At 41.2% G+C, this 22,627-nt stretch overlaps 1 protein-coding gene across 1 annotated transcript in view; it reads right to left on the bottom strand.

The window, feature by feature from the left end:
- Positions 1-22,627, bottom strand: part of LOC133000031 (metabotropic glutamate receptor 4-like) — a 124,324-nt gene that overhangs the window by 45,135 nt on the left and 56,562 nt on the right. The window contains exon 2 of the mRNA XM_061069887.1: positions 18,539-18,755. Within this exon, the coding sequence (XP_060925870.1) occupies positions 18,539-18,755 (217 nt within the window). The remainder of the gene's footprint in view (positions 1-18,538; positions 18,756-22,627) is intronic.

Here is a 22,627-nt window from a genome sequence, read left to right as displayed (position 1 = left end):
AATATAATTCTGAACAATCCACACTTCAGAGAAGTTGGTTTTATACCGAAGAATTGTGGTTAATGTAGTATTTTATTTTTTGACATTGCGAATAAAACAACGACTTGTTTTGTTAACACGCAGCTGATATCATACAAACTTGTGGCTTCTACAGGAGAATAAGAGAAGATAAGAAACAACTTTATTGATCCGCCCACCGAGGAAATTCAGAGTTCAATGTAACATCATTTCATAATCTTGCTGGAAAATCTACCGGTTACGACGTTCCGGCTGATTTCTGACCACATTGTGGAGCTCTATCGGTCTAAATTGAGAACTTTCTTTGTGTGAGTGAATGCAGAGAAAATATTGTATTAGTTGTATTGTGGATGGAAAACTGCAATAACAGTGAAGAATTTTTTATAAGAGAAGCATCAAGAAGGGATCCGCGGCGGCTCCGGAGTCTTTTCGCTCCATAATTGATGTGCCACCAGCATAATGTCCCATCATTAGAGAGACTTGTTGCCTGGGAGGGCCGCTGCCTTCCAGAGAGGAAAACCCAAGCCCTTAAGCTGCCGGGCCTGAGAGATAACAGAGAATAACAACTGCAGATATATGGATGAAATATGCTGACAACAAACAAGCCCTTTTCTCCCAATTATTGTGCCGGATTGTAGAAATCATATCAAGCGTTCTGTTATACAATATGCAGAGCTGGGGGGACATTTTCATAAAAACATGGCCCAAGCAGTGGAGAAGGAGTGCAACCTCAAGACTGATTTGTGGAGTAAACTGTTTTTAAAAATGGCAAAAACTCGTCAATGCACGTTTACTGACGGGGGAGACGACCTCTGTCCATTCGTCACCTGTTCACCAATTAAACGCCGACAAAACACAGCAGAGGGAGACGCCACTTTCGTCTCCTAATTGACCGATTGATTCGGAGGCGTTTCCATCAGCACCGATGTGGGAAGGTGATGTAAACAACATTTGTGGCTTCATACCGGAGAAATAACAGAAAAAACAACAGTCTGCTGCGGATGCAAACCAAAAGGGAAAACAAGTCAAGTGTTTTGTTCTGCTAATTTCTTGTCAACGCTCCGTCTGCGGAACAGAAATGGACGTAGACAGAAATAATGTAAAGCCGAGAACATTTTCAATAAGATTATAGATATCCACAAAATCTGGAGCGGCAAAGGACTTGTCTGCCGTTTGGGAGTTGTTGAAAAGAAGTTGCTGTTATTGTTGACGTCTGGTTGGTGCATTGAGAGCCGCCCTGAGGAGGAAACCATTGTTTAGATATCCTCCATTCATGTAGGATCCCCCCCACCCTTCAGGAAAATTGATTTTCTCTTGGTCTTGGTTATGAACAAAAGTTGAAGAATGATTTCTTGGAAAGATTTTCCTTGGTTCTGACATAAGGTTGATGACACGTGAAGCATTAAACAGTTTTATTATCAGTTTCCCCTCTGAGCAAAAAGGAGAAAAAAAATGAATCACTCTAAAATGTTCAGACAAATTTATTCCATTTATATTTACTGGTTACTCGTTTATTTCTGTCTGAGAGAATAAAGCTCCAGGAAATTACTTATGTGGATGTTTAAAGATAAACCATCGTTAATGAGCCAATAACCGGTGAAAAATAAACGCCACTGGAGAAAAATAACAGATGAGATGAGAAGGAGATGAGCAGCATCTGAATCATTTTGAGCTAAACTCGTCTGAGTGTGTACACGTCTCACAAATATTACTGAAGGGGTCGGTGTTATTTCACAAAGGTCACTGCATACCTGCAGCATTAAACCTCCTGAGACCAGAATAATATTATTGGTGATGGTATCTTTGGCGCTTCAGGTAAACTCTCTGTAACTGCCGACATGAACATCTATATATTTGAAACTATGTAATTTAGGCAGAATGACTATGAATCTATATATTCACGCCTCTTCCTCTGACATTAGCTGGCTCCATGGGTATAATGAGTTTTGTAAATGTGTGTGTTTTGCAGTGGATTTCAAAATGATGGTGACAAGACGAGTAAATGAAATTATAAATGATTATATGATTAATGTGCAATTAGCTTAATCAATCTGGTTCAGGTCACAACTCTCCATTTTGTGTTATACTGTCAGAGAAGCGGATTTTAACTCTGGTTAATTCTGAAACAGCCTGAGCAAAGAGGATCCAGGTTTGATACTAAAGTTAGTCTTTTATTTCATTGGAACATTTTGTTTGTATAATTATGTAATTGCAATCACATTTGCTTTTAATTTTCTCAAATGTGAAAATGTATAAGTTATTTTTTGGACACAGGTCTCTAATCTAATACTATGGAAGTATATCCTGGTGACCAGAGGGACCAGACTCTCAGTCTCGTCCTTATTCATGTAGACGGATCCCGGTAAAGAAAATGTTGGATGGTATTTTAGTTGTACTAAACTATTCTGACATTCTGTGATAATAAAGACAGAGTCGAATTATTCAGATTCTCTAAATGTTTTCTGCACTAAGAGTCACTCTGTCCTCAGATGATCAGCCTCAGAAGAATACTGGATTTCCAGTTATATAAGGACACTTTATGTTGGGAAGTCCCCTTCATGTGAAAATTGTTTTTAGTCAAATATCCGTCGGACAAAGACGTATGTGCTGTCGCTCACAAAGGCAGCATTCACAAACAGCATTCTAGTCTTCTGTGTTTTGTGAGCAGAAAGGAAAAAATGTGCCTCTCACCCTGTGATGTTGTTAAGTGCTCGACTGCACCAAACCAATTTTGCATCAAAGAAGCGAGATGAAAAGAATTCGAAGCGACAGTGATATAATTTTCCCCGAAATCTTATGCAGCAACGTTTTATCTTTTTCTTTCTGTGCATGCAGCAGTTTTGATTTAAACATGATTTTTCTATTCACCAGATGTCTATAAATATCCCAGTAAATAACACAAACAAGCCGTTTGTAAAGGCTATATTTTCTTATTACTTTTCAAACTGCACCTTTGAAAAAAACACTACTCAAGAGCTAATGACCATTTTCATTTTAATCACCTGCAAAACCTGCTCCGCACACTTTAGATTACATTGTTGAATGCTCAAAAATCCAAAAGCACATAGAGGACTTCACAAGAAAACACTGCAGAAGGGGCTGAATATGTTTGTTTGCCTTTTTGTACGTGTATTTCTGTAGTGATGACATAAGCCCCATATTTGTTGCATCGTAAAAGGAAATATATATTTTTATGAATGATATATACAAATGTGTGGAAACAAGACAAATGAATGTTGGTCCAGACACGGATTTCTGCTCTTGTATTTAATCTATTTAAGGTTAAATTATAATGATTGTTGTTATTTTGTCTGATATAGTTGTATAGTTTAACACAAAAAAAACCAGAATAGAGTTCATGCGTCAACAGCCCAGGTTCTTCCCAACAAGTGTCATGGGAACTAGTTCAGTTGCTTTAATGTGATCTCACTTACAAGCAAACAAACAAGCAAACCCCCAAACCCCCAAACAAACGGACAGGGGTGAAAACATAACCTCCCGGATGGAGGTAATTACCTAATATGCATATTGCCACTTTGCTAATTAACTAAGCGTACAATCTCATTTAGTTCTCTTTATAGATAGTGTTGTGTTTGCATCTTCACCTATTTAAAAAATTCCATTCCAGCTTTTAAAGAGAGAAACTCTCCATAAAAACAGAGGAGAGGAAGTTTATTCCTGCGAGCACACACTAATAATTAAAAACCCCAAAACAGATAAGAGCATCAGCGCTGCTCTTATCTGGAAAGCATCTCCACGTTTTGTCCAGTCTACTTTAATAAGGCAGGTTCTTATCAGCGGCTCCTGTGAATAACATGCAGGGTTAGTGTCAGGTACAGACACATTAGCACAGGCGCTCGTGGGAGATGTCCACGCTGCCACGGTGCATCTCCGCCGAGTCGGCCTCACGAGCCCTGAAACAGCTTATCGGTGCCACGTTAGTATACATTTTCATGCATGCATATATTTCTGCAGTAACGGTGTCGCTTGCCGTGCCCTCAGGGTTCAGGGGTCCTCACACAGTCAGACTCTCCCAGCTTCAGAACGAGTCCCCTGACTTTCTCTGTCACAAGCCGGGTTCTTCTCCCTCCGGGCGGCCGCTGCAAACCCACGTTGTTTATTTATCTCTTAATGCACACTGGCACATTAACTCGCGCCCTCAGCAAGAAAAACGTCTGGACCGCTCCTCGCAGACACGACTCCCGCTCGTTTGGTACGGTACAAACAATATGAGTAAAGTCAGATAATGATGAGACTTTAATTTGTCGGCCTCGGGGCTCGCTGAGATTCTCCTGAAGACATGGCACCCCACTCTGCCAGCCCAGTTTATTTCCCTGTGCTAATTTCTCTTTAGTCTGCATAATGAAGTAAATATCCCAATTTTTAGGACTGAAGGCGAGCTGTGCACCAGCGTTGTGTTTAAAGATAATTTGGATTAGCTAATGTGCAAAATAGATTCGCTGCAGCTTTGTTTGGAATAGGGATTAAATGTGTGCAGCTTCTATTTAAATCGTCTGTCTACCTTAAGAAGCCTTCATTACTGTCTAGAAAAAAAAGTACTTTTGCTGAACCCAACACAACCTTTACTTTACTTTTCGTACAAATTGATTAATGAGTCCTGCAGATGGAGATTTATGGTCCTAACTCCAACTTTACAGTCAGAGACAAATAAGTGAAAGTACTTTTAAGGATAACGCTAATTAGCCTGCAGGGACAGACATTCTGCTTCAATGAAACACGTGAGACATTCATTTAACAATCTGAAGTGCGTTTTATAAATCGCACACGGCACGAGTGCATTCAGGACATGTTCACTTCCACTTTTCTTGTTTAACGGTGGAAAAAAAAACAAGGTCCCTGCATCAGGAGCATAGTTCAGAAGAGGATATACTTAGCCTTTTAATTATTCATGGCTGTGCTCTGGTCTTAACATCCAATAAACCAATCAGAGTGCCGTCTTCCATTAGCTTTAGAAGTGCTTTCACCTCTCTGGATTGCGATTATAACAGCGGATGTGCCAGGTAGTAAGAAACAGATCTGCTCCGTGTGCACGAGTGTAGCTGCGTTTGTGTTGTCAGTTTATTTTACCATCTTGATAATGTGCCCTCAAAAAAAAACAGTACATAACAGTGACACTGACTCCAGGCCAGGTTTCTGTTGGTCTGAGGCACAATCGCTTTCCGCTGCTTCGAGATAATAACGGTGTCAACAACGCGACTGACTGCACCTCGTTTTCAGACAAACACTTCCACAGGCACTCGGACGAACACAGGTGCATTTGCTGTTTAAACAACGTGGAGCGCCGGATGGGGAAATGACAACTGTACCGGCCTGAAACTGGCCGAGGCGCTTGGGTCGAGCTATTACAACGAGTATAAGAGAGAGAGAGAGGAGTCGTGGAGATGCTTTATCTTCGAAGCCTTGTAAGTTATTAGATAACCACATTGCTCATCTACCAGTAAAGGACTTAAAGGAGGAACACAGGCCAAACACTAAACTGTTGACAGAGGACTCAATGACGTGGCAAATTGCTTTAAAGAAAAGTAAAGTTCTCGTGTAGTGACAGTGTTCATTAAATAAGTTTGTAAAAATATGACTCAACCTTGAAATATAGTTTTTAAACCGCAGAACAACATAATTATGCTCCTGCAGGTATAGCAGATTTACTTAAGTCTTATAAGGTGAAGAAGGCTTAACGTTGGACCATCACAGCAACAACAGCAGATTCATAACAACGGCAACACAACAATCGACTCTCCGGTCCAGGCTTCTGCGAACTGACTCATCCTGAAGTGAACTTTAAACAAACAGGCTCTTTGTGCAGCAGCGGTGGAGCAGCTGCAGGTTTCTGAGTCCAGGTCGTTTTTTCTTAAAGCAGCTTAATTACTGCAGGTCACTTCTACAGTTTCAGGAAGAAACGCTGCATCCTGCATCAGCACAGACCAACAAACAGCCACTACCCCACAGACGGGTTCACGATGAGACGCCGCACTAGTTCCTTGAAAGGTTCATGTCGATACCTGGTGGATTGAACTCCACTCAGTCAAATGCATTTTTAATCACATCTCTCTCTCTCTCTCTCTCTCTCTCTGAATTAATCATAAATCCTCTGTATTTTCCTTCCGGGAGCTCGATAAAACACGGCAGATCTTAATGTCTCTTTTTTCGTGTTCATCTATCACCTGCTGCTCAACGGTTTTTATTTGACAGAAGGAAAAACCGACTTTGCACATTTGCTTTACACCGAACAGAACTCCACCCCCCCTCCCCCCCAGCCCCATTCTTCAGTCAGAGCTGCCACATCCCGAAGAAACAACTCAACTGCCGTAAGAGAAAGAACGGTGTCTTCCTACTCCGCTCTGTGATATAGCAGATGACACATTTTGTAAAGTCTCCGAGCAGAGAAGCTCTTTCACCGATGGGACGTTTCCTGACTAGGACCGGCTGCACCTGTTGGCGGGAACCCTCTTCGGCTCACGTCTGTGTGACTGATGCTGTTGTCAGCTGCGTACAGGTGGAAGCACCTTTTAAAATTCATGAAAACTCCATCGAGCCACGGCACGGAAAAAACAGATTGAAGGGAAAGTGAATTAAACAGAGCTTTCTTTCTTTCTTTCTTTCCTCGCTCGCCTTTTAGACTCTGACCCATTCTGAATCATTTGTATATGTCGGCAGCTCGGCACCATAATTGATACCATTCATTACAGGATTGAAGGGGGGGGGGGGGTTGTTTTTTCCGAGGTAGCCATACCATCGCTGAGAGCAACTGAGACTGAGATGATTGATAGGAGGCGAGCTGCATAAACGCTGGAGTGTTGGTTGCCTAAATGCGAGTGAGTGTTCCTCTCTGTGCCGGCTCGGGGCGACGCCATTAATAAACTCTGCAAATGATGATAGCTGTTGCATTGATTGTAGTTTGCCCGGCCTGTGTTGCTCCAATACTTTGCCTCACTAAACACAGGCATCGGAATTTGTTGACCCGGCCCGTCTCCGCCATTGATCACCATGGCGATGTTGGGGACACCACATTGTCTTTGTGTTTGTGCAGCTGCTTAATTCATTCATGGCGCTCGCGGATGGGCAGCGAACAGATCGAAGCGAGAGGAAAAATGGAAGTATGAGATTAAAAAAATATCGATTCATCCCTGAAAAATGTGGCAGTATCCCACCCTGCTCCCAACCCCACCTCCACGGAACCGACAGGCCGAGACACCAGGAAATGTCTGTGATGTTTCAGGACTACATCCTGCAAGGAGAGGCGTGTCGCTCGTTAGTGTGATCACAACACAGGAGGTGTGTGAGTGTTGTCGGATATTTTCATTCTGAGCTTTGTTTAATCAGTCTGACAAAAGAACCGATTCACAGTAACTCCGGGGCTGATGGAACAGATGTTTCTCTGCGTTCGGGCAAACATCTTCTTTTTCTTCCAGCCTTCAAATCCCATCTTGCTTTGTCTCACCCACACATCTCCCCCCCCACCCTCTCTGTTTCAACTGACTGTTAAGCGCCTCGTCGTTTTGAAAAGCAGACGACATGCCCTGAGTCAAAGTGACATTGTGTCAACATTTGATCCAGTGATTCCTGCCAGACTGAATCACTCTGGCGCTGCACCTCATTCAGAATTCATTTCGAAAACGCTCTTTCCAAGCCCCAATAACTTCAGAAAGACTCTCCAGTGTAATGTCTCCAATAACAATTGAAATCCTGAACGCGAGCCAATGTCTTTCACTCTAGTTTTACAAAGAAAGTTGCAAACTTCCACGGCTCTTTAGTGGCTGTGAAATCTCCCGGAAAAAAAGAAATGGAGGGATTGCGTTCAACTCTTTAAATGGAAACAAACAAATGAAAAGAAATGTTTGTTTTCCTCCTTCTCACTGAAATGCCTGTCTGTGCTTATACTTGCACAAAGGATCGACTTTCACAGCTTTCCCTCAGACTCCCGCTGTTTTTCTCAGAGACCGATGGGCGGTATTACATTTTTATGAAGCCATGGAAGGTCTTTTTTTATTTAAGATAAAAAAAAAAAGGTTATTTTAGGTCTAAGAGGTAATAAAATGAAGAAAACGAGGAAAGCAAAATATGCCTGCATGCCCAGTTAGTCAGAAAATGCAAAACCATACATCAAAACTCATTAATCAGGATTTATACTCCACCAGTATAAATTCCGGTGGAGTGCGCTTACCGTTTTTTTCCACCAGCCGCTTTGAGGAAAACACCTCCACGCAATTTATTAATGCACAGCAGGAGCACTTCTCCTCAGCTGCCGTCGGAAAAGCTCAGGAATAATGCTTCTGTCGTTCCCTACAATCAATTTCTGATATTTGGCCCAGCCTACACATTCTCCTGATTTCATCTGGGCTAATGGGACAATTGGAATCCTATTTGTGTCCCACTGTGCAGCCGATTACCATATGGAAATCTTGTTGAAAATACAGCATCACTAAATGAAATTTGTTTGCTGCCATCAAGGATATTTCAGCACATGGCGAGCAGAAATTGCCTGTCGGTCGTGTGTGCATGCCAATGTTTTCCCATCACACAAGGCTCCAGAGCCCCCCCCCCCGCACCTATCCCATCACTTCCAAATACTACCCTTCAAGCTCCCTGTGCAGGAATGAAAGCACATTCATCTCCCATCAGAGGTAGCACACAATTTAAGAAATCATTGCAATGCTGTGACAGTGGAGAACACTGTGGAGAGATAAAATATTATGGAAACAAGGCAAAAGGTTGGTTTTCATTGTTATGGGACACCAAGCGCCCTCCTCAAGCAGATGTGTGAATATTCTGCTCGGGACAATATTACTCATCGCTGCGATTAAACTTTAAATACAGATACAGGGACGAATCAGTCACAGTTGGACAGTAAATCACTAAATTATTGAGTTTGGCTTCATCATCAGGTGCAATGATCCACGTTTCAAAGATGCATTGTTAAGTTCAGGCCTACTGGTATGAAATCCAAGTGAATAACTTATAATATGACTGTGATTGGTTAAGATAATGATGAATGAATCAACAGCAGATTGTGGATTTAGTTTGAAATTGAAGAACTTTATCAAGTCACTTTATCCAGAACCAACTCACAGCCTTTCACAATGAGTGAACTAGTTTTTAATTGAGATTACAAGCACCACAGCGCTAACAAGCCAACCCACTAACAGCTAACTGGCTCATAAGCCATAGCAGCATCATTTTATGTTATATTATTTCATGAAGCAAGACACTGAAAAGAAATTCAATCTTTACCAGACTTACTCCTGCTCTCTGTCAGTGAAGTTGTGGTGATAGCTGGTTTACAGCTCATGGATGTTATGAATAACACGTATCTTGTTAAAAATGAATAGAAACGTATGGCGAGCTAAAAACAGAAAAGCACATAAACTTTACCAGCTAGTTGTCTTACTTGCTTCACTATATTTAATCTGTATTAATATGCGTGGACATATGCTCTGCGGACTTCAATGTGAACGAAGGCTTGATTCTGTCATCATATTTCAGAAAACAAGCCGACGCAAACCTCGTGGAAATATTAAACCCCCAACCTGTGCACTCGACTGTTTTCAAATTTCAATTTTCATCCACACAACAGAAGAGTGCAATCACACCACTCTGCACACGCAGTAAATCAAACCAGCTCTCGCTCTGTGATGGAGAACCCACTGGTTTGTGCTAAAGATTAAACTCCTCCTGTTTCAATAGGAAACACAGGACAAGTGGATGGGTTTTAGCCAAAGCCACTGTTTTTGAGGGGAAGAAGATGAGAAGCGGATTAAACAATATTATCCAACCAAACTCTGATGCCCTTTGATTATTTTAGATTTGTGTGAATATATCCTCCTCCCTTCCTTTGTTAAATCGTATTATTGTCGCTGCTGGAATGACCTAATTCCCCCAAAGGGATCAATAACTCTAACTCAATAATCCGATCTCAAGACTGATGCTGCTCCACTTCGCCGATGGGTTCATGGATTTAGTAATCCAGAAGTGTGCAAATCAGAAACTGTGTGAAAACAGCAGCAGGCGTCACTTTAAAGGTCTTTGACAGTGTGGGCAGATAAAACCACGGGAAAGTATTGTTCCTAGAAGCAGTCCAGATAATAATTAACAATGTCCAGACCTCCCTCTGTACTTTTCAGGAACGCCAAACAGAATTCCTGGAAAGATTATCAGCATGGGACAAATAATTGAGTTTGTGGTCCGTTCCCAGAAGACAGGTTTGTCTGTCGCTGCGCTGGGGTCGGTCGTCTGGCCGACAGAAAGCGATGCACTTTAGTTCAAAATGTTACAAGATTATTTTCCAATTCAGCGGCATTGATTTGTGTGGATTAATCCAATTAAGAAAGTATATTAGTCTGAGCAGTGGCAGCCGCCCCAGCCCGCCAGGAAAATACTTCCTGTTGATGTAAAGCAACAAACTTGTGAATAAGCGGATGTCTCGCTTCTATTCACACTGATTCATTTCCAAGTGACCTCTTGGAAGCGCAGTGCAAAAAACATGCACAGCCAAAGAAGAACAAAAATCTCATGCAGTGTTTGTTTAACTTGCAGAAACACAGGAAGCATCTTCCGAAAATTGGCAAGAAATTAGATTTTGTTCCTTTTGCCAATAAACCGTTCTAACCACAGAGAAAAGTGAGTCATATAATGGAGAGACACATTTTCAACTTAAAAAATCTAGTTAAATAAGTGGATTTTCAGGGGTGACACGTAAAGTTGAATTGTCAGTGTCTCATTGCCATGGTTTAGAGGCTGCTATAGTGATAGCAAGTGGGGAAGAGGGAAAACAAACCGTAGACATGTTATTGACACTGATAATCCTAGTTCTCATAGTGGAAGCAGTAAAAACCAAGAACAATAACAACATAAATAAATGCAAGAGTGCCAAAATATATGTGTCACTTTGTGGCCACTGTTTTTGGGTCCATTCATCTATACATACATATATTCATCCATTCTCTATTCCACTCATCCTCTAAGAGTCGTGCTGAGGCTGGAGCTTCTCTCAGAGGTGTGTTTCACAGTGGACCGCCCCCCCCCACATCACGGTGCTGAGACATAAAGACATAAAGACAAATTCACGCTCACAGTCCCACCTCTGGGCGGTTCAGACTCAACACTTGACCTTCACACTGTGGGAAGAACGAACCCCCCACAGAACACCTGATCGTTTCTCTACAATCTCAAGCCGTCCAGCACAACTGCTCTGCTGTAGTTTATTAACACCAGTGTTTCTTCAAACTTCCCAAAATGTGTTATATCATTGATAGGTTAATTATTAAGGTTGTGAGAAAGAGGTACTACATTATATTAAAATGTGTTTCTAATATTCTCATTTAAAATTCAGTCCTGCAAAGGTTTAATGCCTGAGAAGTGAGTCAAAACTTTATCTTTAAGAAAAGACAGAATTCGTAACTGAGCTGCACTTTGTTATTATGAACTTTCTCTCTTTCTTTTATTCAAAAATCAATCAAGGGATTATCTTTGAATTTAACACTGTCATTTTACAGCAACGACTGACACTGACTGTCAAACGCAGTTAACTCCTTTATTTATTGAATTAGTGTTCAAATGATCATTTGTAGCTTCAATACCACAACGATGCCTTCCAGTTAAAGATATCGTGTTCTCTCGTTTTCATCAGAACACTGTGATATTGAATAGTACAATATGTAATCCTAATAGAAAGATAATTCAATTCAGTTTCATTTCATTTGTAAAGCATCAAACCACAACATAGAGTCGTTCGCAAAGTGCTTAATAGAAGCTGAGAACTGAAAGAAGTGATTCTGATGTGTTGTAATGGAGAGCAGCTGAATGAGAATAGGAATTAGTTGAAGAATTGTAATCCAGATTAGTTGCATGAGCCGTCTAATTTACATTATTGTCTTGAGGTTGTCAAATTGAAATCTGTTCTTGCTCTAGTTGGATAGATACGTGCAGAGTTGAGCATATTTCAAAATCGAATCCCTCGGTCTTGAACCTTCATCCGTACTTTTACAATTTTCTTTTTCCATTTCTTTCCCAAAACATTACACAGGCATTACACAGCCCAGTTTTCAATTTGTTGCTTTTTTACAATACTTGAAGTCTGTACTTCTGTATGTGGATGAAATATTAAGCCCAATAAATGTCATTTGAGCTCAATTTGCTACGCACATGACAAGGAAGCACGTTTGATGTCTTTTCGTCAGGATCCATTATCATTCCTTTTTCATGTAACTATTTATGTGCCATATTAGCTTACCAGCCACGAACCTTATCTGTACCGGTTCACCTTGCTTTTTGTGGCCAATTTGTGCAGCCTCCTTCGGGTACTTCAGGATGAATTAAACTGCAGCCCCCCCGTTACCTCCCCCACACCCTAATCCATTGCTTTGCTTCTCTGTCTTTCTAATTTTCTCATCCGTTTGAATATTTATTAATATGAACCTTTAAATCACAAAGTAAATGCCCCCATATCTGAAAAACGTGTGCTTTAATCCCCATGCTGCACCTGATATATGTATATGGGCCGTCTAACATTTCCTCCGGGTATCTGGTGCTAAAGATCAAGGTCGAAGTGGTAGTGCTTACTTAAGAAAATTCCCATTTACACTATCTCTGAATTAATGGAGATACATAACCGTTATGTCACTGACGGGAAGCCCCTGAGAGAGAGAGAGGGATGATTATTCAGCCATTCGCTTTGCCCAATTAAGCAATGACACGTAATTGTTTAAACAAATTGCAACAAGACATATCTGCGGCACTCAGGGGTCATTTGCGTGATGTCAGATAATAAATAAAGACATAACTGGCTGACACTCCACCCAGGGGTGTGAACCGGAGATTAAAAGGCCATATGGATGGAAGCAGGAACATCACTGCCTGCGCTGTGATCTGTTCCCTGGACGACTGCGGCCACATAGAATGCAGATGTTCTCAGATGTGGTCCTGTGGCTCTGATTGGAGCCGTGCTTTTCTCTAATCCAATCACCACAGGCGGCTGCATTATCCATCGATTTACCTCTCGTGGCTCTAAGAGATGTGAGCCAGAGTTTGACCACCCTTCACCAAATCACATGACAACCAATGTGAAAAGTAGATACAGCCCCTGGGGCAAAAAGGAATTGTAAATAGAAAAATTGTAGCCTTACTTTTTAATTCAGGAAGGGAAAGTAAAAAAAGAAGAAACATAATAATAACAGTATTCTTGCATCGTATAAAAGTCAGAGGCCCAGAGGTGTCTGAACTCTTGCATATGACTCATTAATCCACAGCTGAAAATAGATACAGAAATATCACACTGTTCAGTCTGATCTGAGAAATAGTTATGTAAAACAACAGTTCTCTGCTATACAAAAATGGTAGCTTTCACATTTTTTTTAAGTGGCAATCTAGAAGGTTTCCCTCCTGGTTGATTTTAGGGACACCTGTGGTAACTAGTGGTATAACAGCGGATGGGGTTTAGTTCCACAGGTCATAGAATTCTGGTGGCACCAAAACAAACTATTGTCGTATGTCTGAATAAAGAAGTCGAGATATAAGTGATTTTCTTTCCATTAGTCTGTGAGGCACCGGGATCAGGTTTCATCTGCGAACAGCGAGACACAGTGCGTTGTTTTGTTCACCCGTTCGTGATGAACGCTCCATCAAAGTACTTATTGCATTATTATTGTCCTTAACTTTGTCCATTACATTATTTTTTAAAGAAAGAAACTTCGGATAAACCAGCACAACTTGGACAAGAAGAAGTTAATAAAGACTCCAGTATCTAGCTCATGATTTACTTTCTATTACCAGAAATAACCTCAACTCATTTTGTCCCCTCGCATCTACAAATAAATCACCTAGGAGCAAAGGAGAGTTGTTTGTGTACCCCCCCCCTTTCTTCTTCCTCCTCTTCTTCATCTTATTCTTCATTTTAAATTCCTCCCATGTGCTCCTTCATCCGCGCTCTGTGGCTAATGCCTGTAATCCTCCTCATCAAACAGGGACGGCAGCTCCTCCATTAGCAGGGATTCTCATGTTGATGTCAGCCAGGCCATTGGTTTGCGAGGGGAATCTTGTTAGGGCTCTTATTGACATTGTGTTTCATTAACTTGATTAATGACATCTATTGGGTCTTGGCTCCACAGTAATCAACCTCTCTGCAGAGAGGGGCTGTCCGCGGCCACAGATGAGACTCTCTGGGCCTCCGCTGCCCGGTGGTGGACACTCGACTGGCCCGTCCGTCTCCTGTTTGTTTCCTGAAGCCTGCACTCACAGAGAATCTTACATTCATAAATACCAAAGCAGTGCGAAGAACGCTTAGTAGACCCTGGATGACCATTACAACTTTCCATTTCCTGAGTGTGTTTCAGAGAACAGGCCCTTTGAAATGGAAGAAATGTGTCCTTATCAGCCAAGAATACATTAGTTAAGAGGCTCCTATACTAGCATATTTCTAAAGCTCATTCCCTAATGTTTGCTGGAATAGAAATGCAACAGGTGCATTGCCAGGAGAACAGCAAGACTTCAGAGAACCTGAATAACCATACAAACAACTTGTTCCATTAATGTCCCCTGCAGTAGACTTGAAACACTAGAAACTAATTGTTTAAGGAACAATTTTGGCTTTGGCTAAAACAATTGTTTGGAATAAAATAAGTACTTCCGTATGATTACAGGACATGTGTTGTCATGGTGACCGGCATCGGCTCTCAGATTCACACAGGAGACGAACAGACAGGAGACTTTAAGTTCTAGACAAATTTTCTGACATCTGATGTTTTTCCTGAGTTGGTTCTTACATGGCAAAGTGATTTTTTTAGTTTTTTATCCATCTCCGTTTTTCCTTCATCTGCTCTTACACTCGCTCCCTTGTGGGCTGGTGAGGTCACCTGCTGGGGTCGGTGAATGTGAGATGAGAAGCCGCTCACCTCAAATACCCCACGTGGAGGAACAGTGAAGGTCACCGACTCCCAGCTCTAAACACTGTTTGCCAGTGAGGTGAGATCCAAAAGGAGAGATCAGAAAAAAACAACAACCGGGAATTCATATTTACTTTTTATTGTCTTGCTTCTCACTCACATCATCTTTGCAAGCTCTCTTAAGGAAGCTGGTGCAGCTTGGAGCAGGTGGCTGCTTGGCTGCCGGGGAGCCAACTCGCATAATTAGATTTCAATTTTTAGGGACTATTTTCTTGGTGAATTCAGCACAAATGAGGCAAAGCAATAGCAAAAGTGCAGCAGTGGATTTACAGTATATGTAATACAATATGTCAACATTAAGTCAAAGGACACTACTGGCTTACTGTGGGAATGACAGTGTTTCTATGGAGACATCTAAACTAAATTATAAATGAAACCTGATGTTGTTCACAAAATCAATAAATCCTCTCAGGTCAGAGGCTGCAAATTATTTAACAACAGAGACATTCAGCTGAATAACAAAACGTGTGCTTTGTTTATGAGAGAAAAGCTACAAACATGATAAAAAAGTGCAGATATTCTACAAATTCTGGGCCCGAAATGATGTTGCTCTATTTCTTTGCTCTTCTTTAGCTGCAGGTTCAGTGAGTTTTGGTCGTAGAAAGATAATTGGAATCTGCGGAGTCGTGGCTTTCATAAGATATGTGTTGTTAGCATGAAGCAGCGAGATCGTCAGTATCAGCCTAGTGGGGAAAAAGTCTGATTTAGTTGTTTGCAGTTTGAATTGTGTTTTGGTGAATATGGTTGTCGTGTTCTAACCAGTTTGTCCATAATTGAGAAATCTGTATTTCGTACATGTCACCTCGTTGGTGTGTGTAGTAAAAATAACTTGACTTGGGGATTTCTTCTTAACTTGGATAAATATTTAAAGCTGTGAGGTTTTTTTCCGACGGCAAAGGAGTTCCGTGGTTTTGAAACGACACTGAGACTTATTTTAGGCGACATAAGTTCCTCATTTATTTATGCGTCTCTCTTTGGGCTCAACTGTGTCCCAAAAGTTTGAAGGGAAACAAATCCTCGGATAAGGGAGATCATTTCTAATATTTATAGGCTGTATTTTATTCAACTGAAAATGATCTTTAATAGAATGTAAGGTTGTTGTTTTTTGTATTGTTTTCTCATGCGCCATGTGAAGTGGAACGCTCTCTTGTGATACGACCACATCAGTCTTCATCCAGACTCATTCCCAGCTTGGAATCAATTTGCAGGGACATGTATTTCCGGATTCTTCAACTCTGATAAAATCCCTGGCCTGTTTTCTACCCAGAAGGACTTGCTCTCCTTCCCTCAGCTGTCCTCGACTCGTGCCCGGGCGATTAAGTGTTCAGACAGCGACAGACAATTGATGAACAACCACAGTCGAGTTGGTTTTATTCTGTCCCGGCACACTGCAAACTGGAGACATTACCAGGGCACCTTTTAGACTCATCCTGCTAATTACACTTGTACACGATCGACCACAACACACTCAAACTGCTCAGGGGATCTTTCAGCTACGTAAACTTTGGGAGTAAATGTAAAAAGAGAAGATGATTCAAAGATGCATATAGTGAGCAAAATGTTTACTGACGAACATTTTGACTGAACACATTTATTTAACCTCAATCAAACTTTCTAAACAGATGGTTTATATTTGGGGCAACAGGGACAGAAGTTCTCCACACTGACAAGAATATTACTTTTGTTTGTCTCTTATTTAGCAGGACTATGTATAAACAAATGTGTGGATTCTCACAAAACTTTAACTGGAAGGAGGTTTTGGCTCAGGGAATAACTCAATAAGTTTTGGTGTGGATCCAGATCAGGGGCTGGTCTTTAACGTTGTGAGAAAGATGCTTTTTTACCATTTTCCTTGATTTCTGAGAGAAAATCGCATATGGATCTTAATGAAAAAATTAAATCAGGCATGTGTAGTTTGATGCAGATCCAAATAAAAGATAGGATCAAGTGAATTTAACGTCCGTCTTAGTTAGAAGTATGAAATGGTCCTGGTCCCAATACATGTTCATTACAATACCAGAGATAAACAATAAATAGACCCAGGAGGAATCTGGGTAAAAGAGTGCGAGCGAAAGCCGTCACTGTCAAGTGACGGCTTTCGCGAGAGATTGGGGGGGAGAGATTGGGGGGTTTGAATCAATCTCTCTCTCCAGCGATGAAAGGGCATGTTCAAGCTAAAACGGAGTGTTAGGCTTGCACTTCAAAGTTGATCCTCAGAGGGTCCTGCAGCACTGGCAGCCCCTCCACATTACACATGAGTGTGTTGATTATGTAGCATGATTTTTTTACGTAACTGATAAAACTTCAAAGCCCCTTCACATCATTCATAGCCGTGCGTTCCGCCGAGGTCACCCAAGGTTTAGGACCCCCGCATTGTGACTGAGGGGTTTGATAATTACCTGAAAACAACCTTCTTCTCCTGAGCTGCAGAGATGCTGCTTAATGCCAATAAGTCACCAGTGTCACTCCTGTGTGGGTGTGTGGTTGTGTGTGTGTGTGTGTGTGTGTGTGTGTGTGTGTGTGTGTGTGTGTGTGTGTGTGTGTGTGTGTGTGTGTGTGTGTGTGTGTGTGTGTGTGTGTGTGTGTGTGTGTGTGTGTGTGTGTGTGTGTTGGCCGTCCCTTAAAATCTACACTCAACATGGTGGATCTGTGAATGTGTCAACAAACGGATGAGCAACTGAATCTATAGCATAGTGTGATGCAGGGAACTGGAGGATTTTAAGCAGCAGACAGTTTGCTCATCTGGTCTCAGACCCATTTATTAGTTTACTGTCACTGTCGGGAAATCAACAGTGACAGTAACTGAGAATAATACAAAGTATTCTGCAAAACAACTACTCACAGAAGTACAATGTATTGAAAAAACTAGTCGAAATATGTTATCTTTCAATTCACTTTGTGTAAAGGGTTGAACTTACATGTTAAAATTGCATTGCATTACATTGTTCTCTGTCAAACCCGAATTAAAAGGCTGCATCGATCAAAGCTCAGATTTGGCAAGAGAAGGGACGAGATGAGGAGACGAGAGGAAGAGAAAGAGACAAGGTGATGAAGATGAGAGAGGAAGAGCAGGTCCCGCTCACTCTGCCCAGGATTAACGTGTTTTTTACCCCCATGATAAACTGACCTCATCACATTCCAACAAAGTCGACCTTATTAGTACAGAAGTTGTTGTAATGACTGTGAAACCGACTCAACAACAGCACAAACTTAGCATAATTATAGCATCATATTATAGCTTCTGTACATAGTGTAAATTTATTCATGTATATAAACATCTTCCTCAGGTTTATGTGCTGTTCCTAGTGTCTAATAATGCACATATGTAAATGCATGTAAATCAGGGGAGTAACAAATTTGTTCCGCTGTGTTAAATATTCAAATTCCTCAGTCATCCATCGCTGTTTCCTATGTTCTGGGATCAAAACTAACATTTGACCCGGCTAATTGATTTCCGTTTGCATGTCTCCGGGCTTAACCGATTTCCCACAGTGCAGTACACGTTGGCATGGATCACATCTTCCCACGCTGCGGTGGAAATGATCTACGAGGCCGAGTGCACTCACCGTCCTCCCGAGACTTCTGAATGAAAGCGTCCACGCCGCTCTCTCCGTAGTTTCCCTCAGACGCCACGGTGGAGACGTAGTTCCAGCGCATGGCCTTCACGATGTCCACCATGGCTTGGGCCTGGTAGGTGTCCGGTGGCACCACTCGGGAGAAGAAGTCGTAGCGGGTGTTGTCGCTGAGCTCCGGAGCCGTGGAGGCGTAGCTCACCTGGGGTATCTGCGAAGGAAAGGAAATTGATAATATCGTGAGCTTGGAGTAGCCTCTAGTGGAAATAGTTTGGGAAAGAGAGTAAAGAATAGAGACGAGGAGCGGTACTTGTGTAATACCCGCCAACAACAAGGCAATCCAGGGTGCTTTACATAAGACATAAAAAACATTGAGATATAAAAGAAACATGTGGCAAAATAATAACACACAAATAGGATTTAAAAAGAAAATAGAGGATAAGCATGAATGAGATTAAATGGAAGAATATAAATTACAGTGGAGCTACAGTGCCGTGCAAGATGTGAATAAATAGTCCCAAATTTAATTTCATAAAAAGGTTTGTGGTGAGCGGAAGCATCTTAAGTGTTGATTTAAACAAACTGGAGCCGGTGCGAGCCTCAGGGTTCTCAGATGTGTGGAGCATAAAAAAATAAACGCTGCTGTTTAGTTCTGACTCGGGGAAGCAGGAGAAGATCTTTCCCCGGCAACCTGAGTTTCAAACGAATGCGTAAACCATCTGGTGCTTTGTGGACCAACAGAGGAATTTTAAATGCAAAGAAGAAGGTAATATAGCAATGCTGAGATGAGAGGGTTGAGTAATGGGATCTAGATTTACTGGTTTTAGTGAAGAGGTTTTGAATAAGCTGCTGCTGGGAGCTCGTCAGAGACCGGTAAATAAACAGTATTCGAGTTCGATGATGTAAAAAACATTGAAAAGTTTTCTAAATCTGCATTAATCAAATTTATTTTAGTCATAATATAGTGTTAGGATGAAAGTTGGCAGATCCATTTGTGGAAATATATAAAACAAAAAAATCCAGCAACATTAAACAGCAACTGACAGACTTTACAAAAAGTACATCACATACAAAACATCAAAATATACATGACATAGAAAACAGTTTAATGATCAAACGACTGAATTGTCTTGACCATAGACGCATTTCTACTTCCTCCCATTCTATGAAGTTGGCGCTAAAAAAGATCGGCCACCATCTTGTGCTTTGGATGTTGCTTTGAACCTGAGTCTGTGCATAAGCGATCAGGAAATGGAGCCGCGGTATCAAAGGCCAAGATCAATCCTGAAGTTTCACCCTGTTTTTAAAGCATCAATTTAATAATTAAAAGCAGACCCCCAACAACCATCAGTGTGATACACCTAGAATGAAAGGAAGTACTTTCATGTGACCCCTCCACTAATATGGAGGAGGCGAGGTTTAAAGGAGGTTTACCACTTGGGGTAGATCACTGCCATGTCGTCCATCCTTATGTACAAACTATTGTTAAATATGAGACAAGTAGAAATTAGATCCCGACAGCCCACCGAGTCTTTTAACGGCATAAATTATCATTAACATGTCAGACTCATGAGCAGACATCGCTCGCAAACACAAACATGTTTCTTTTACACGCTACTACATGTGATCGCTGGGCTGCTGCCTCTTACCTTTTCTACAGATAAACAAATAGTTTTTATTTGTCTTAACTCTTTCCAGCGCTGCAGGGCTCACAGCGGCATTTGTATTAGCAAAGCTGTATAAATGTGAAGGAGTTGCATCACGGCCAGTTTCTGCTGCTCCCACAGCGCTGAAGATTTTTTACTGATGCGTGTGTTCAAGAAAGAAAAATATTACATAAGAAACTTAAATGGAGAAAATAAATAGGTCAGCTGCAGCATGAAGCCGTTCTTGGTTGACCATCATTTTATGTGAGGGTTTTTTTCTGGTGCTTGTTGTTGTTGTGTTTCTCGAAACAGGAGAGCATTTCCACCGACTGCACTGTGTAATTTTTTGAAATGGGTAAACGGTGTTTGTGTAAATGGAATTGTTTAAAATCCCAAAGGCACTCGGTGATTCACCAAACAGACGGCAGGGGTGTTTCCAGGTAATAACCCACACTGTGCCTTTTTGATGAGGATCTGCCGTCGTGCTTTTTTGTGGGTCTCTCAACACAATGGGGGGGGAGGCGCTCTCAGTGAAACGCGATGCTAATGAAAAAAACAGCCCGTTCTCCCTCTGGATGCCTCTTTGCCACATGCAGCATTTCATTATCACAGACAGCAGACCTGTAGGCTGGGACTCACACACACACAAACACACACTCACACACTCACACACACACTCACACACACACATAACCCTTGATATTAAATATCTGACTTCAAGGCAGCCTCCTTCCAACAGAAAGAATGACGCTGTGGCTCTGCGAGAAGTTATTTGCTAAAAAAAATAAAAACCGGGACTGAGTTTTTCTTTAATGGCTCTTGGCGACAGAATCCAGGTTAAAAAAGATGGTGGAAAAAAATAACAACATTTCGAAAGGTAGTGACATAGAAGGGAGCTAATGAATTATCCTGAAAACACTGGTGAGTCAGCACGAACCTTTTTGTGTTTAGGATGTGAAGACACCACTTAAGTGGTTGAAAGCTGCAAATGTGTATAAATGGAGGAGCCAGACTATTTACAGATGTTTTTGTAAATGTCACATATAAGTAGGTGTTGATGACAGGATGTACAGGTCTCATACACAAATCTTTAATTAAAAAATGTAAACAGCAAAGAGGTGAGTCTTGGTTCAGACTTTCAAGTGCGAGAGCAATCTAAGAAACTACTTGTTTAGCCCATTAAAAAATAATAATAATAATAAAAATTGGAATTGGATCTCCTCATTTACTCTGCTTAAGTGTATAAGCGTATTCTCCACGGAGAAACAACAAAAAGACGAACCTGGATTGATCTGTCCAAAAATCCAAGAGGATTCTCCCTACCCTGTCTAGTGCCCCTGAGCAAGGCACCTTAGTCCCCCAACATCTGCTCCCCGGGCGCCGTACATGGCTGCTCACTGCTCTGTGTGTCTGCCACCAGATGGGTTAAAAGCAGAGGTTAAATTTCCCTCCTTGCATGAGTGTACCTGTGCATGTCTGTGCATGTGTTTGGGATAATAAAATGTATATTAATCTTAATCTTAATCTTAACAACTAAAAAAACATTTACTTCATAAACACTCACCAGTATTACTCATGTATTGATCTTATAATATCCATCTCATGTTTTACCTGTGGCCCTTATGTGTCTGTGTTTGTTCCATCTCATCTATTTCTGTCATGTTTCATTTCTGCAGGCTGAATATTACGCAGGTTTTTTAAAATGCAATGTGTTCGTAGTACTGACAAAATAATGTCTGTTCGGTAATTTGGAGCTTGCTGTTGATTTGCACAAAAGAAATGGAGCAGCTACTCTCAGCTGAGTGTTGTAACTGTTTCTAAATGATATGTTTTGCTAGATTGTGTATTTAGAGTGTACATTTTCATGCCGGGCTCATTTCTTATTTGTTTGTTTGCGTATCTGTGTTTTATATGCAGGTTTTGTAGTTTATTTTGTCTTGAGTGGAGTTTGTATCTGGCCTTTTCAGTCTCAGCCGCCTTGGCCTTCTCCTTGCGTGTCAATATTCGGTTTGAAATATATTCACAAAGACATGTTAGAGGCCAGAGTCGCTGAGGTACTTCCCTTTAGAGCCATGGTCCTTGAGATGAACCGCTGAGTGAGTCTCAGCTCAGGAAAACATGAAATAATGATATAGAATAGTGGAAATAATGGAACTGAGTGTATTCATGGAGGGGACTTTAAAAAGGAAAGTACAACACTCTTGTGATTGAGTTCATTTAGAGGAGAAGGACAGAACTACAATCACGGCCTCGCAGTTATCCAAGTCTGATGAGACTCAAATAATATATGTTATGAAGATTTTGAAGGAATTCATATAATAACTGCAGAAAGCTCTGTCTCTCTGTGGTTTGCATATCTGCTGCATATGGGCTTTGTTAAGGGCTCAAGGAAGTAATGTTAAATTTGATATGGACATGTGATATGTTCAATATTAAT

Source organism: Limanda limanda, chromosome 4, assembly GCF_963576545.1.
Source record: "Limanda limanda chromosome 4, fLimLim1.1, whole genome shotgun sequence".
Classification (NCBI taxonomy): domain Eukaryota; kingdom Metazoa; phylum Chordata; class Actinopteri; order Pleuronectiformes; family Pleuronectidae; genus Limanda; species Limanda limanda.
Note: the sequence above shows the minus strand (reverse complement) of the source record. Positions and strands in the feature narration are given on the sequence as shown.